Here is a 17,649-nt window from a genome sequence, read left to right on the forward strand (position 1 = left end):
CAGACACATCGGTGAGATTGGGGCCCAGCTAGTGAGTCTGTCTCTAGTGGTCAGCTTGAGATGCAGGAGCCTCCAAAGGAAGACATTAACCCGCAAAGACGACATTGCAGAACCATATTGCCACCGTTCGTCGGACCCTTGTTCTGATAGAGTTCGGGGATTTTTATCGGTGAGTGAGAAACCCAAACTAGTGCATTTGGGGCATGTACAATTTGGCGCCTTTCAATTCATTTGGGGCATTATCCTTGTTGAGATTTAAAAAAAAAAAGAACAGTACCAATGTAAAGATTTAGTCATTTCATATATTGATTTTGTCATTTCATAAGAAAACTATGGCTAATTGTTTTTGCTCTGGCTATCAATTTACGACTAATAAGTTATATATTATGAAAGGGGAGGGCAAGTGGCAAGATAATAAATTCGTGATAAAATGATATTATTCGCAAAAAAAAACTGGAAAAAAGAAGCTATATTTTAAAAGATTTATTTCAAGTATGTCCAAATGGAGCAGGGAAAGCGATAGAGAGCCACTAAAGCGATGGTCGGTGTGGGTGTTTCTACACCACACACGTAGGCACAGAAGAGACTCCAAAGTAACTGAGAGGATCATATTGGCTAGAACACTCTACACAAAGAATATGGTGCGAATGGCGGACCGAATCTCCCCTCCCCTGGGGTCGTCACTTCAGCAAAGTATATATATGTCCGTGATTCCCGAGTATATACTTCCCTCCCTCATCGGTTTAGCAGGAACAGACTTGGGCCACTTTCTTGAGCGTAACAGCTACAATTACAAATATATACCAAAAAGCAAAGACGTCGTCATGCGCCTTTGAAGCACGGGGAAAGAGTGAGCGCCCGACAGTTGGCACGCGGTGATGGTGATGGTGAGTGGTGACTCGTCGACGACGACGTGCTCGAGAGTGGAAAGAGGGAGCTGTTAGCACTTGCAGCCTTTGCATCTATCTCGCAGCTTCCCAGCATCTCTTTATATATAGAGCGCTTTGATAACCTGATTATAATTACAGCTAAGCGGCTTCTAAATATATTTGGAGAGACGATCCTTATAAGACTGTTGCCTTGCCAGATCCTGCACCACCGAAGGAAGCATCAGACCGCATGACTGGGTTTATGCAGAAATTGGCCAAAGCTTACAAACGTGCTGGGCTTACTTTGAGCACAAAGACGAAGATCTCATGGGAGGAGTACCCGAAGGAGCATCAGGAGGAGGAGGTCGAGGAGTACTCGAAGGAGGATCAGGGGGAGGATGTCGAGGAGCAGCACCATAGAACCATAGGTTCCGACGAGGATTCTGAGATAGCTGCAGCACCTTCAACCCATCAAAATATTGATGAACCTGCAGGCCTTCTAACCAAAGTCAGTGCTATGGAAACCCTGCTTTCTCAGCTCTTCTCTAGCATCTCTGCGCTAAAGAGCACGTATGCGCAGCTGCAGGCAGCCCTGAATCCATACGATGCACAGCGCATTGTGATCGCCGATAAAGCCGTGATGGAAGAACTGCAAAGGCTTTCTGACCTTCAGCAGCAGGAGTTACTGCTGATCGACCAGCTGGATGAGCGGATTGATCATCAACACGTCACTGCGTTAGCTCAGGATGGCCATTCAACGCACAGTGGTGTGGATTTGGGCTCTCTCTGCAAGAAGAAGGATGTCATCCTGCAGTCCTACGAGGGAATCATCACCAGCTTCCACGCGGAGATTCGGAAGAAGGACGCACAGGTGGAGGCTCTCAAGGACACGCTAGCGAGATCCATGCTCAAAGGGGAGAAGCTAGAGCGACAAGTGAAAAAGCTGGAGGCAAGGTTGGCCAGCATCTGATTACTGCCTGCATATCACGACGGAGGTCCTGCCGATCGCAGATAAGTCGAGGTACGGCTGTGATGTTTTGTGAAATCCTCACTTACCTCAAATTTCAATGACCTCAGCTCAATGTTCCTTTGTCTTCTGCATTCCCAAAGGTTCGCCCTTCATCTCCATGTTACGTTCCCATTCTTGCTGACCAAAGACACCCTCTGCAGCATCCATCCATCCATCCATCCCTACCAATTAAGTCCCATGACCAAGATAGTGAATTAAATTAGTATCCCAACTAATTCAAATGTTTCAAAAAGAAACTAGGTCCCACAAGGTACTCGTTGCTACCGACTATTTCATATGCACTTAAGATTTATTTCATCTCCAACTAGTATTTCGTATCCCAACTAGTTAAAAGGTTTCAAAGAAACTAGGTCCCCACAAGGTACTTGTTGCTACCTACTATTTCATCTGCAGTTTAAATTTATTTCATCTCAAAAATAGAAGAAGTAAATATTCTACTTTCACTTGTAATAAAAATAGTAATAACCCAGTTTAAATTTATTTCATCTCAGAAATAGAAGAAGTAAATATTCTACTTTCACTTGTAATAAAATTAGTAATAACCTTGTTTCTTAATTCTTTTATACATTTCACATGCCATTTGATATTTTTAATACTATTGATCATTTGTTATAAATTCAATGCACATAGACTTTGTTCAACATTAAACTTAATCATGTGACTAAGGGAGAGAATTGAACACTTACTCTCAAAGAATCAAAAGTTCAAGAATGGTCCACTTGCTTTTGTATCAATGTTCATTTCTCATTTGTTATATGTATAAATTGTCTTTTTCCATGTGTAAAGTGTCATCTAGGTAATGTATAATTTGGAATTTGCTATGTATAATTTGTCTTTTCCCATGTGTAAAGTGTCACATCTAGGTCATGTGTTGCATTATTTACATGTAAATGTTATCTTTGACCACTTCATGTGAGACCACAAAAGTGTAATGCATAGCACTTCGGTGTTCACATACCTAGTATCTACATACATTTTAAGATTATGTTAAAGTTAGGCTCAAATTACACCACGTTCTATTTATGCTCTCTCTCTCTCTCTCTCTCTCTCTCTCTCTCTCTCTCTCTCTCTCTCTCTCTCATAGCTCTCAACCAAGTGCATCCCATCGCCTAATGTGGAGGGGTTAGCCCCCCTAAGCCATGGGGTAATTAGACAGTTTATGTCTCAAGGGATGCATCCTTCCTTATGTCTTAAGAAAATACGACTTATGTGTTCACAAAATAGTAAGATCTTCCACAAGGCAAAGGACTTAAAGAGCAAGGGAGATGTAGAATAATACTATATTGCTATTGCAAATTAAACTACAAACTAATGGGATCTACCTACCCATGCACTCGAGAAGGGAGCTTTGGTGGTGATCTAGGTTGTATTTATGCAAATACTTATTTTGAATTATACGTTTTTATGGATGAATCATAATAGTTCAACCAAATAATTTGTAGACATGTCATTGTTTTTTTATAATTCATTTTTGGCCTTACATTTTGTTCTTTTGTATGACATAACGTTTTTTGTTCAAAATATGTTTTTTGAATAGTAAATATATAAATATTGCTAGTTTATTTCTTTTGTACAAAATAAATAATTTACTTTTTCATATAAAACTGCTCGAACTTTTCATTTTTTGAATTGTACAAAACCTGGGCCTATAAAAACCCATTATATACCCCATTTTACCTCACAAGACTTGATTCCACATGTGAGTTGTGTCAAGCCAAAAATGAAGAAGGAAATCTTGATTGAGTAAAAATTAGTTTTGTATTCTACATCTTTCATTTACTTTTTCATAAAAAATTGCTCAAACTTTTCATTTTTTGAATTGTACAAAACCTGGGACTATAAAAACCCATTTTATACCCCATTTGTCCTTACAAGACTTGATTCCACATGTGAGTTGTGTCAAGCCAAAAATCAAGAAGGAAATCTTGATTGAGTAAAAATTAGTTTTGTATTCTACATCTTTCATTCACATTTTCATATAAAACTGCTCAAACTTTTCAGTTTTTGAATTGTACAAAACCTGGGCCTATAAAACCCATTTTATACCCCATTTGCCCTTACATGACGTGATTCCACATGTGAGTTGTGTCAAGCCAAAAATCAAGAAGGAAATCTTGATTGAGGAAAAATTAGTTTTGTATTCTACATCTTTCAAGTATAATTTGTAAAATTTGTATATTTTAAACGTACAATTCTCAAACTCTAATATGTTTTTAGTATTTATGCTATAAGAAAGATATATATATATAATCTTGTCTAAAATTATATATATACATTAATGAATTAAACATTGTAAATGTTTCGTTTAAAAATATATATGGAGTTTGTTTGAAATCTCATAGAAACTTACTATATATGTTTTTCACTAATAAACTTATCCATTATAAATTTTCTTAGAAAGTTAAAGTAATAAGTTTGAAAAGAAGTTAAGAATAATAAAAATTTAAAAAAATGCATTATACATTATAAATTATCCTTTAAAAAATATCATAACATTTCTAAAAGGAACTTATGAAGAATAAATAATAAAAAATAATTTGTAACCTTGTTAGATTACATTAAACTTTTGTTTAAAATTTTCTAAAATGATATTATTTTTAAATAAAATTTTCTTTCATATTAAATATTTTTAAAGAAAATATTCTTTTCACAAAAAGAAATTTGGACTAATTTGATGTTCAAATTTACTTTGAACAATTCACAAATTTTTACTTAATGTAAAATTTTAATAACTCGACTAAATTAATGCAATGTAGACAGCCATCTAGCTAGACTCTGCTAGACTCTAAGATGGAGAATGTCATGCACTAGAAAAGATACAAAGCGCAATGAATGTAGGCTCAATATGACAAATGAGACCGTTGAACCTCTCATGGGGGGCCACTATGAAAAAAAGAGGTACTGCACCCACGTTCAAAGGTCCATTTTATTCTTTTTTTATGGCTTAAACGATCCCATCTTAAAATTTTACTTCATTTTCATACATGATGATGTCAAATTTAGTATTACTAATTAGAAACAAAAAGATGTAGATGGAAATTCTAGTACCTATAACTAATTTTTTTTCTACTCACGGATAGATGATCCATGAGATAGCTAAAAAGACATACACACAAAGACATAATACCTATAGCTAATATTTTTCTTATAATCAAATAGATGATCCATGAGATAGCTAAAAAAGCACTAAGAGTATTTATCTGCCATATTAAGCAATCAAAGATATTCAAAATATGGTAAATTTTAATATTTTCATAAATTAATTAGTGAGACCTTATCAACTTCTTTTTTAGAAGAAGTATCAAAAATCATGAATTGAAGTCTAGTTTTACCTAGATGTGATAAAAATGTTATGAACTACATGAGAATTAATTCTTTATTTACACCAAATATCCACAAACAGTAGAACATTGGCCTTAAGTAAGTAAGACATGGCCCACTTTAAAAGTGTTAATATTACTTGATTTTAGAAAACTTGCCTTGCGTAATTATGAATTCCCTTCCCTCTCTCATTTTTTGAGGCAAGAAAATTCTAATTTTAGATAGAGTGTTTCTTTAGAAATGTCTTGCCAAAAATGAATGCATCATTTAGCTAGTTTTAGTCCACCAATAGTGTCATGTCTTCTTTCATGCTTATTTTTTCAACTCCATGGCTTCAAACTTGTTTAAATCTTGTTGCACATTAACACAATGCTTCCCAATTGCACTATATGTGACAAAGGCCTTCCTTCAAAGCTCCAGATTTCCCACTTTCTACTATAAGCAATGCTGGAGAAAGATTTAATGTTGAGAAGAAATTTTAGCAAATGAAAGTAAGTTAACAAAGGCACCGTAGTTGAGTTCACCAAGGATTAAAACTCAAATGGAGATAGTTTTCATGTGCATCCCACACTTGGATGCCATGTGAATGTGACTATACAAATAAGTGCAAGGACCTAAGACCAACATTTTGCATTTTTTGAGCCCTTGCCCAAGGAGGACATCACTACATAGTAATAACAAACTTTCATTTCCTAGCCAAGATTATGGAAATTCCATTTCATTGATGGTACCATTTTCATTTGTTTCTATTTCTTGGTTCCTAATCTCACCTTAGGATTTTTCCCACAATTTTTGCCTATTAAGTTTAAACTTTCCCCAAATTTTCCTTATATTAACCAGTATATAAGCAACCACTTTTATTGTTTAGTGTGGCTACTTATTTTTACTTTCTCCTTTGTACTTCTTGAGAGCTTCATATCTCTCCCCTTTGCGCTAGCCATTCTCTCTCACACCCTACACCCTTGTGTTTTTCTTATTGAGAATTGTGTGTGTGTGAGTTCCCTCATCTCTATCTTTCTCTGACTCATCATGTCTTCATCAAACGCCCCAAACTATACTCTCAAGGATACCCTCAAAGCTATTTACAAGGATTTGTGTAAGAAGTCAACCAGAGATGTGCAAGAGCATCTCAAAATTACAATAAAGGTCTATAATCTTTGGGGAAAGCTTCTAATGGATGAGCCCATCGACTTTGTAGCCCACAAAAGTGGCTCAGGGTCTCATTTAGGTTATCAATAGTAGAAATAGGTAACTACATTGAAACGTAGCAACAAGAAGTACACAAATGAGTTCCCCTAACATAGTTCTTCATATAAATATTTCAGTTTACCCAAAACACCAAAATTTTAAAACTATGATTTTTCTAAAAATAGTAAGAAAGCCACAAATGTGGCTCAAATATTCAGCAACATACTCAAATTATAGGGCTAGAATAGTTTTCATATTTAATTATACCGCCATATTAAGTGAATATATTTATTATGTACATGATAGATTTTTCATGGGAATTTTAGCCAGCTTAAAAATTATTTGAGTGGTTTTCAACAAGAAATACAAAAATTATTTGAGTGGTTTTCAACAAGAAATACAAAAATTGAGCACCTTTTGGCAAGCTTGACCTAGTTTATGACTATCGAGAAATAGTATTTTTGATTGATTTTTGCCATCTCTATTTTTTTCAACTCCTTGTGTATGTTAAGAAGAGTTCCCTCTAAAAAGGATTTTATTTAAAATTCATTAACTAAAGAGTGTTGGATTTTAAAAAAAAAAAACCTTCAAAAAGCCACTAAAGTGGCTTTTTTCTTATAGGACTAGTGTTAAGAGACTCTCAAAATCTTCTTATATTCAAATCAAATGAGCTCCCTTAGAGTAGGATGGAATCTATCTTAAGATCCACTCATTCAAAATACCAAAAAAGTAGAATATAGTTTAAAACAACTCTTACCATTACGATTTAAGGTTCTAGAGAACATAAACTTTAATACATTCATTAAGAGACTTTATTCGTCTATTCAAATTAAAGAAGGCCCCTTAGAGTAGGATGCACTCCAACTTATGATCCACTCCAACAAAATATGATGAAACAGACACTAAAGTTGAAGAGAGCTCTTTCCATAAGGGTTTAAGATTGTCATGAACATAAACTTTAATGAATTATTAAGAGAGAAGATAAATGCATTGGAAAATTTCTTGAGATATCAGGAGTAATGTAACGTAATGATTTTTTCCCTTTTGGAAAAACACCTTACAAACACTATCAGTGAGTGTTCACATCTCTTTGAATGCACTTCTAAACTTCTAAGTATTATCTTGGTGCAAAGTTCTTGATCCTATGCAAGCCATTATTTAGAGAACACCTATTTAATCAATTCATATGCCTAGAAAAACCTGCACCACGAAACAAGTGGCTTGAGTTGAGCTTGAGTTTGAATACAGATACATTATAAACCATTGTCTATTGTGGTGAAAATTTTAAATAGAGTGGTACCTTTGTGTTACTTGTTGATATTCAAGAGACCATGATTATTTTTAGTAATTTAGAAATAAATGTCTTCACATACCGAGGCTTCATACTAGTTCCTCCTAACCCAACCTTTTAGCTAGTAAAATCAATTGTGGTGCCTTCATGCTTGAAATGTGTGAACATTCTTTTAGTAAGATATCTCATATTTCATATCCTATGTGTTGAGATGAACTACGGCTAAGGATTTGCATACTTCATACACCAATCATTGCTCCTTTATCACCTCTTCGACCACCAAATTTGCTTCTACATTACCCTAAAAAATGTCATGTAACTGCTTTGCAAGAGGAAGTCTACCTATGTTGAATCTTATTTGTGACCATTTCACATTATACTCTTTCCAATGATCAACAACACCACTAGCAAGGTTAAACCATTCATGGTTATTCAACACTGGGAACTAGCCATAATAACCGTTAGAGTCAATCACACTACGTACATCCTCAACACTATCAAGCCACATCAAGTAAGACAGTAATTCCCCTAGAAGAATATTGTCATTCTTCTTATCTATATCAAACTTGGATGAGAAGATGCAGTTACGCAAGAGTCATCAACAAGAACGCTCCTCTTGGGATCACATTCAAAAGCTTTAGACATTCTCTCCAATGGCTTAAACATTGTCTTGACACTTGGACTGTCTAGCCTAAATAGTTTCTTCTTCTCATAAGTGTAACAAGCCTCTTGACCCAAAATGGCAAAAAAAAGAAGTATTTTTCCCGCTTTTTATGTAAATCTCTTACCATTTGAATAACATTATCCTCCATTGTTGTTGACTAGATCCCAACATTACGACTGCAAAAATTTTATACATCCAGGTCGAAGTATAAAATATGTATTTGGACCATCAATAGTGGATTAATGCAACGTTGATGGTTGAATACAACGCTTCAATAGCAATCCATTCAAATCCAACACCACAATCAACATTGATTTCTTATACATGTCTTGTATTGTACTTCTCTCACTATCACCTGTAAATTAACTCCTCCAAAACTTCAATAGCATTTTCATATGTAGGAATATAATGATCTTTCATTATGAATATCAGATGTTCCTATTCAATTCAAATCTTTATAATGTTCATATCATTTGCAACATTAAAACACCAATGATACTTCATTATAACAAAAAATCTAAAGACCACATAAAACATCAAAATAATTGTTCCCAGGGCCATTCTCTACATGTGCATGCATAAAACATCAAGAAATTATGTGCACGGTAGAATGGCCCCATATTGTTCATGCTAAGTAGCATATCATGCTTCAGGTCATGCTAAGTAGCATATTGTTCACACTAAGTAGTATATCATACATATTAGTTAGCATATCCTTCATGCTAAGTACCATATCTTTCATGTTAACATATATTTCTTGCTAAGTAGAATATCTATCATCCTGTTAGCATATCTTTCAACCCAAGTAGCACATCTTTCATGCTAAATAATGTATCTTTTTGGTTTTTTTATCTGGAGGTTAAGTTGTTTCGTAGATTCAAAGCTTGTCATCTAGAATGCAAAATTCAATTGTGTTTATTTGAGTATTTTCAGCCTTTCTTTGTTCGTCAAGTGGACAGATATACATGTCGCTGTGAATATCATGTGCATATGTCTTTCTTGAAAGATGCACTCAATCACATGCGCCCTCAGAAGTTTGGTCTCCATGGGTGTGGATGTCCATGCAGTTGTGAGATTTATGCTGTGGATGAGATGGTACCAAAAAAAACATGCTCATCTATAGGGCATACCTTCAATGGTGTGACACAGTTGTGCGAGTCAGTAGTCTACCCGAAGCAAGAAGACGAGTAGTTCCATAACAAAAAGTACTGATGGAGCAATGCAAAAACTGTGGTGTGAAGAATTTGGCATTCTGCCCTTTGGAGACGAGAAAGGGAGGGCATTCTATGATTGTGAAGGTATTTGCATTTATGGAGACTTTGGAAAAAGAAGGAAACAAAAGGAAGAGAAAAAATCTTTTGACTAAAGAGATCCAGTGCTCCTTGCACTTTTGAAATACAAGCTTAGTTTCTTCATTACTCACAATTAAGCACAACAGTTTAAAACATGTATTCAAAATTTTCCTAATAATGTGGTTGTATCTGTGATCGACTTTGTTAAAAACTATGCTTTTAAAGAGAATAATGAGATTCTTAATAGTATATTTACCATGTGTGAAATGTCACGTCAAGTTTTCTACCACTATTCTTAATGATGACGAGGAGTAAGGGAATCAAAATGTGAATCATAAGTCCCACTCGTGTAAAAGTAACGTTTTGAATTTTTTGTGGGCACCACTCGCGGGGCTTACTTTCTGTTTGTGAAAGGATGAAGTAGCAGAGGAAAAGAGCAGGCTCTCTAGCCGATCAAAGAACACCAAAGCAAACGAAGAAATTTGAAACAGCACGCTCTCGACGAGTAGAGCAAAGAACACCAAAGCAAGCGAAGAAATTTGAAATAGCATGCTCTCCAGCAGAGAGAGCAAAGAACACCAAAGCAAGGCCGAGCAGCCCCTCCAATCGAGGTGGAGTCAAACATAGAGAAGAGGAGAAGATGCTGAAGAAAGACAAGTTGTGCTCAGGAAGTAGGTTTCTAACTCATAGAATGTGTTCTCTCAATGCATTAGTCCTCTCTCTTTATTTCTTCTCATTTATATAATTCTGATATTGATGTTTCTTGCATGTCATTTCTACATCAAGATGGAAGGCCCCTAAGGTATATTATCCACAAAAGAGGATTTCGACACAGAGTACGGCCTCGACATAGAAGGCAAGGACCCAAGGCTCTAAAGGGATTCAAATGTCTCTGAATCTGATTGGTTGTCAGTATTCAAGAACACGAGGGAGACATGTGCATATCGGATTAAGTGCAGTAGTATTCGAGAAGAATAGTTTCAAGACATTTTGATATTTTACAACAAGGTATACCAGAAGCGCCTACGAACATGGAGTTTAACGTCTCATTTGCTAGAGCATATGTGTTGCAGTTCAGTCCAAGTGTTGTTAGAGCAAGAAAGGCAATGCCTTTTGCTTGGGCTGTTGTTGCTGAAGATCACAACAATGATCTTCGGAAAGGCAGCTACTTTGACAACCATTAATTCCTCCGTTGTTGGAAGGTAAACAATGGTGGCGTGGACAATGCCATGGAGGACAACAAAGGGGCACAACTCCAAATTGAAGAAACTCCTAACTCAAGAGCAGCACCAAGCAATAGCTTAAGTTTTCCGCATGCAGATTATATGTCTGAGGCCTTGAAGATGAAAGCATTAATTGAAGACGTAGAAATAAGAATGAGAGAGGCCAAGGATGCATATACAATTTGTGAGAAGAAATTGGAGGCTGCAAAAGTTTAGAAATTGAGTGAGGAGAAATTTGCCAAAGCCCTCAAGCTGCTAAAAGAACAAATGGAAACAACACAATCCAAGTTGGCTTCCTTGCTTGATGAAGACTCCATCACAAAAACCACACTTAGTGAGCATCTAGCAACACAAGAGTCGATGTTGCAGGTTCTTGGAGGAGGATCAACAGATTTTGTGGACCTATCTGTGATTGAGGTGAATTTATTAGTTTTTCTTTTTTTTATTGATTTATCGTATGTGTATACATTTTGATTTACTACCTTATGTGTGCTTTCTATATGGATATTGATTGACTGCAGGTTGATATGAAGCTACAGCGTGATGTAATCAAGGAGCTAGAAATACAGCATGCTTTGCTTGTAGAGATGCTTAGTAGAGTCGAAGCGGGCCGGCAAGTGTGCCTCTTCCCATCTCCACCTTCTGTGGTCTCCCACACCATAGAAAACCTTACTGTAGTAGGAAAGTGTGCTGGGTGTGGGCAGGGTTTCAAAGTCAACAAAACCCTGATGTTGGTGGTACTGCCATGCAAGCACACATATCACTCAATGTGCTTTGCATCATTATGCACTCTTAGGGATCGATGTATATTTCCCTAAGTACTGTACTATGGTGATTCCACATAGTGCTCATTTGAGTGTGGTTTGGAGAGCAGGTAAAGACCTTTGTTTCATTTTTACATGTATATAATTTGTCACCAATATGCTAGTTAACACTCACATGTATGCTAGTTGATAGGATCCAGTATGCTAGTTAACAGTCACTAACATGCTAGTCAATAGTCACCTACGTTAGTTAGCACTCAATATTTTCTAGTTAGCAGTCACCTGTTCAATAGTATGCTAGTCAATAGTCACCTATATGCTAGTTAACACTTACGAGTATGCTAGTTAATAGTGCCAAGTATGCATGTTAATAGTCACCTGTTAACAAGCATGATAGTTAACAATGCCGAGTATGCTTATTAATAGTCACCTATTAACAACCATACTAGTTAATAGAGCCCAATATGCTAGTTTATAGTCCCCACTATGCTATTTTATAGTCCCTAGTATGCTAGTTAACACTTATCAGTATGCTAGTTTTAACAATGCCCACTATGCTTGTTAACGGTCTCCTCTTAACAAGCATGATAGTTAACAGTGCCCAGTATGCTAGTTAACACTCGCTAGTATGCTTGTTAATAGTTTCCAACATATTAGTTAACAATCACCTGTTCACTAGCATGCTAGCCAACAACCACCCATGTTAGCTAGCACTTAAATATGTTTAGTATGCTATTTAGCATTACCAATCCTTCTTACCTATGTTAGGTCTCAACAATGTTAGTTAGTAGTGACCACATATGACAAATAGTACTTTTGAACTATGTTAGCACTTTTCAACCATCTTAGATTATTAACTATGCTAGTAAGCAATGACCAAGTATGATAGTTAGGAATTCTCAACAATGTTAGTTAGCACTTCTCAAACGTGTTAGTTCTCACGTGTTTGTTAGCAATGACCAAGTATTCTAGCTAGAACTTGTGAACATTGCTAGGTCTCAACTGTACTAGTTAGCTTTTACTAGGTCTGTTAGTTAGCACTCATATGTAGATAGCACCCATACGCTAGTGCAGTCAACTACTCCCTAGACTCATATGTTAGATATGAAATGCTTTCCAGTTTGTACTTATGTTTTCCAACTGGTTTGTTTACTTTTGCAGCTTCGTTGACATGCAGCTCATCAAGACGAACAAATGCCCAAAATATGTTTTCATTTGGGAAAATGGAGAGCAGCGTAACAACAGCTTCGTGTTGACATGCAACTCATCAAGACGAACAAATGTCCAAAATATGTTTTCATTTGGGAAAATGGAAAGCAGCATAACAGCAGCCATATGCACATGTAGGATAAGGGTGGTGAAGAGTTAGAGGAGGAAAAGGTACAAGACCTGAATTATAGTGAGACACATGAGTTGGAGGAGGAAAAGGTACACGACCTGAATTATAGTGAGACACAAGTTGGAGGAGGAAAAGGTATAGGATGAATCAGACCACCTGCAAAAGGATGCACTACCGTCTGCCCCATATGAAGAAATTGTTGACGTCCTGAAGGAGTTGGAAAGTCAAGGGTATGATCCAAAGATTATGAATGAAGGAGATGACTCTCCCTTGGGCCACCTTCTAGGTCAGATTCCAAGGAAGAAGGGTTACGAGCACATGGTGAGCTGAGCATCTCCTGCAAAGAAATGGAAGGTCACTCTGCAGGTACAACAAAATCCCAGAAACCAAAATCACCTAGTGTAAAAGTTGGCAAAACTCGTGCATGCAAGAAACTATGAGGTCACAAGGCTAGTTCTTTCTTTTGTCCATCCTAGTAGTTGCACACCTCATGGAGGTGGTGTATTTTGTAGTCCCCAATTATATTGGAACTATGTTTTGTAAACCAACTTTGTAAACCAACGATATAATAAAAAATGTCAAATTTTTTATCCACGAGTTCCAATTTTGTGTATGAGTGCCTAAGTACTATAACTTTGTTTTGCAGGATACTTTGTTCTATAGTGATGTGGTGCCCCCATGTTTATGTATTGCAATTGATTGGTCTCAGTAGTGGGTTTAATGCATGTTCTTTAGGTGCCTTTTATCCATGAGTTCCAATTTTGTGTATGAGTGCCTAAGTACTACAACTTTGTTTGCAGGATACTTTGTTCTAGTGATGTGGGTGTCCCCATGTTTATGTATTGCAGTTGATTGGTCATCAGTAGGGGGTTTAATGCATGTTCTTTGGATGTCTCAAGTTTTGTGTTTGGATGCAAGTTTTCAAGCCTGCAACAATCAGTTTAGTGAGGTGTTTACACATCTAAACATACACATCATAGTTGATGATGAACAGTTAAAGCCATTGTTGGCCCTTGGGTCACAACTAGTAAAGAAAAGAAAACAAAAGAAAAGAAAATAGGTAGTCAAGCAAGTGGAATAAATAGTTATTGATCAAATGCTACCTGCAGTAACATGTGAAGAGCCGGATTTGAACCAGAGGAGAATGATCGCACAGCATTGATACTAGATCTTAATGGTGTGCTGTTGTGTCATTTTAGGGAAGGTGAATACATTCCAAGGTATACAACACGGATGAAAGAGGTGACATATGCCCCTAGAAAGCGAGTATTTGTCCATGAGGGAGCCTCTACATGTTTGCTATGGTGCATGGATAACTTCACTGTGTTTATATGGAGTTGTGCAAGGTCACAGAATGTAAGCACACTACTAAGGGCAGCATTTCCAGAGTTTGCAACCAAATTAGCACGCTAGATTTTGTCCCAGCAGCATTGCCAAAGACAGGAAGACAACGCAAAAGTTCCTGGAACAAAAAAGCCTATCTTTTATAAGTGCTTGTCTACTTTCTAGAGCCACTACAAGCAGTTTAACGATTCGAACACTTTGATAGTTGATGATTCAGCTTACAAGTGTTTCAAAAACCCACGTCACTGTTGTTTAATCATTCCAAAGCTTGCAGACATGGAAATGTCAAAAATCGCAGGGTTTCTTAATGTCAAGATTCTTAATTGGATTTGGCATTGGCTGCTTGTAGAGAACCGTCCACAGCATGCAATCACCAATCTTATGTATACACCCTTGGATAAAGAGAGCCTGGAAGTGTTTCACATGGAAACAGAAAAGTAGCTTTAGAGAGATTTTGTAAATTTGTGGCCCAATATGTAATCAATATGTCTTTTCACCTCTTGCGGCCTTTTTGAGGGCTTTTGTAAATTTTTGTAAATTTTTGGCCCAATATGTAATCATTACTGGGGCAGCCTCTTAAGAGGGCAATTGTAATTTTTTGGCCTGATGATAACACAATGAATATACATTCAAAGAATGTGCAGTCTATTAAAGTGTGTATAAACTAACATATACAGTTTATGAAAAAGTGTTATTTGTTCAAATGAGTCACCTGTTGATTAGTTTACAACAGTCACCTATTCTCTCTAGTTAGTCAATATGTTTAGTTAATAGTCACTTGTATGCTAGTTAACAGTTACTAGTGCTAGTTAACAGTCCCTCGTATGCTAGTTAACAGTCACATGTATGCTAGCTAACAGTTACTATTGCTAGTTAACAATCCCTAGTAAGCTAGTTCACAGTTTGCAGTATGCTGGTTAACAATCCCCAGTATGCTAGTTAACAATCCCCAGTATGGTAGTTAACACTATACCAGTCTTCTTTTCTCTGGGAAAACAAAGAGGCACCTAATCTGTTCTCTCTAGTTAGTTAGTTAACAGTCTCTTGTATTCTAGCTAACAATTACCAGTATGCTAGTTAACAGTCACCTATATGCTAGTTAACAGTTACTAATATGTGTGTTAATAATCACCTTTCCACTAGCATGCTGTCAATAGTACTACCTATGTTAGTTAACAGTATACCAGCCTTCTGTTCTTTGGCAAAACAAAGAGGCACCTATTCTTTTCTCTCTAGTTAGTTAACAGTCACATGTATATTGCTAGTTAATAGTTACCAGTATGCTAGTTAATAGTTACCAGTATGCTAGTTAACAATCCCCAAAATGCTAGTTAAGAGTTACCAATATGTTTGTTAATAGCCACCTTTTCACTAGCATGCTATCAACAGAAGTCACCTATGTTAGTTAAAAGTATACTAGTCTTCTGTTCTCTGGGAAAACAAAGAGGCTAGTTAGTTAATAGTATACCTATATTCTAGTTAGTTCTCTAGCTAGGTAGTTATAAGTCATGTGTATGTTAGTTAACAGTTACCAGTATGCTAGTTAGTTCTCTAGCTAGGTAGTTATAAGTCACGTGTATGTTAGTTAAGAGTTACCAGTATGCTAGTTAATTGTCACCTGTATGGTAGTTATAGCAGTCACTTGTATGCTAGTTATTAACAGTCACCTATATGCTAGTTAACAATCACCTGTATGCTAGTTAACAGTCACCAGTCTTTTGTCTAGGAAAACAAAGAATGTGCAATCTATTGAACTGTGCATTTATTAACACACATAGTTAATGAAAAATAGTAGTTTGTTTATATGAGGCAATTTATAAAATTCCATGTATTAAAAATGAGTCACATATCAATTGGCATGCAATTATAGATTGCCTCGTAGGTTTCTGGAGTGATACAGTACAAATTTTCTTTTTCTGGGGATATGCTCCATGGGTATCTTAATACAACGCACAAGATGTGATAGTAAGATTAAAGGAATATGCATCTCTCTGCTTATAATACAAACCCTTGATGACATGTGTTCCTTTAGCAATTTTATTCTGCCATTCATCTATATAATTTATCCTCGTCCTTCTCTGCAATACATTTGATGAGGTAAAAGTCAACTGCCCCCACTGTATTGGTTGCAGCATCTGGTTGTGCTGCAAAAGTGTCACCAATTTGTAGTGCATTCCTCAACACATCATGATGTCCCTCATATGACACTTCATCATATGCATCTTCGTCACATCAGGAAGGGGTTTGGAATCAGGCAAGGGTTGCAAAATATGATATTCCCAGGAAGGAGCATGTGCTTTGTTGACACATCTATTCCAATGACCATGCATACATGCATCACAAAAGCAAGCCAAATGTCTAGTGGTGGCAAGTCCTGTAGAATCCCGTGGGTTATGAGCATAAATGGCATGCACAGAGCGTGACTTTGGGATAGGTTCGCAATTCCATTTTACCTCCCTATTCACATCTCCTACTTTGACCTCCCAAAAAACATGGGCACAGTTTCTCTATTTTGAAGAATAGCAAGCTTCAAAACACTTTAAGGTAGCATCGTCTGGCTTTAATTGTTCATGTGTCAACGTTCTCTTCACCACAGCTCCTTCTCCGTCATGTTCTCGCTTGCCATGTCCTGATGCTAAGAAGAAATGACTTATTTGTATCCTAGTCAAACCTGCATACCTTGCTACAAAATAGAATGGCCTGCATCGTGCCTTGAACTGTGAAGCAACTCCATCAGGCCACACCCAATGTGATTTAATTGTTACCCCTTGTTCCTTCAACCATTCAAAGTGCAACATAAAGCAATGTTGCCCGAACAAGGTGTCATGAACTCTATCATTTGAAATGAAGAAGTGGACAATTTTGATGAGTTCACCTGCCTTCTTGTAGTAAGTTATGTGTACAAGTATGGTAACTTGTGTTGAATGCCAATGCATAGACTAGATCGTGGCACCCACAAAAAATTCAAAACGTTACTTTTACACGAGCAGGACTTATGATTCACATTTTGATTCCCTTACTCCTCGTCATCATTAAGAATAGTGGTAGAAAATTTGATGTGATGTTTCACACATGATAAATATACTATTAAGATTTATGACACATTTTATGCTATTATAATATCTGCTCTTTTCCTCTGCTACTTCATCCTTTCACAAACAGAAAGTAAGCCCTGCGAGTGGTGCCCACAAAAAATTCAAAACGTTACTTTTACACGAGCAGGACTTATGATTCACATTTTGATTCCCTTACTTCTCGTCATCATTAAGAATAGCGGTAGAAAACTTGATGTGACATTTCACACATGGTAAATATACTATTAAG

The 17,649-nt window shown here is 36.6% G+C and overlaps 1 protein-coding gene across 1 annotated transcript; it reads left to right on the plus strand.

Moving 5' to 3' along the window:
• The first annotated feature begins 960 nt into the window (after nt 1-960).
• LOC147642112 (uncharacterized) lies at nt 961-3,918 on the plus strand. The gene has a single exon (XM_086803030.1). It carries the CDS (start codon nt 1,120-1,122, stop codon nt 1,837-1,839), a length of 720 nt encoding a protein of 239 aa, XP_086659156.1. The 5' UTR covers nt 961-1,119; the 3' UTR covers nt 1,840-3,918.
• Nucleotides 3,919-17,649: the final 13,731 nt, after the last annotated feature.

The sequence above is a fragment of the Cibotium barometz genome, chromosome 1, assembly GCF_041138505.1.
Source record: "Cibotium barometz isolate CiBa-2024 chromosome 1, ASM4113850v1, whole genome shotgun sequence".
Lineage (NCBI taxonomy): Eukaryota > Viridiplantae > Streptophyta > Polypodiopsida > Cyatheales > Cibotiaceae > Cibotium > Cibotium barometz.

What these genes read in the sequence shown, in the direction of transcription:
- LOC147642112 (XM_086803030.1), top strand. Translation starts at nt 1,120, where the DNA reads ATGACTGGGTTTATGCAGAAATTGGCCAAAGCTTACAAACGTGCTGGG.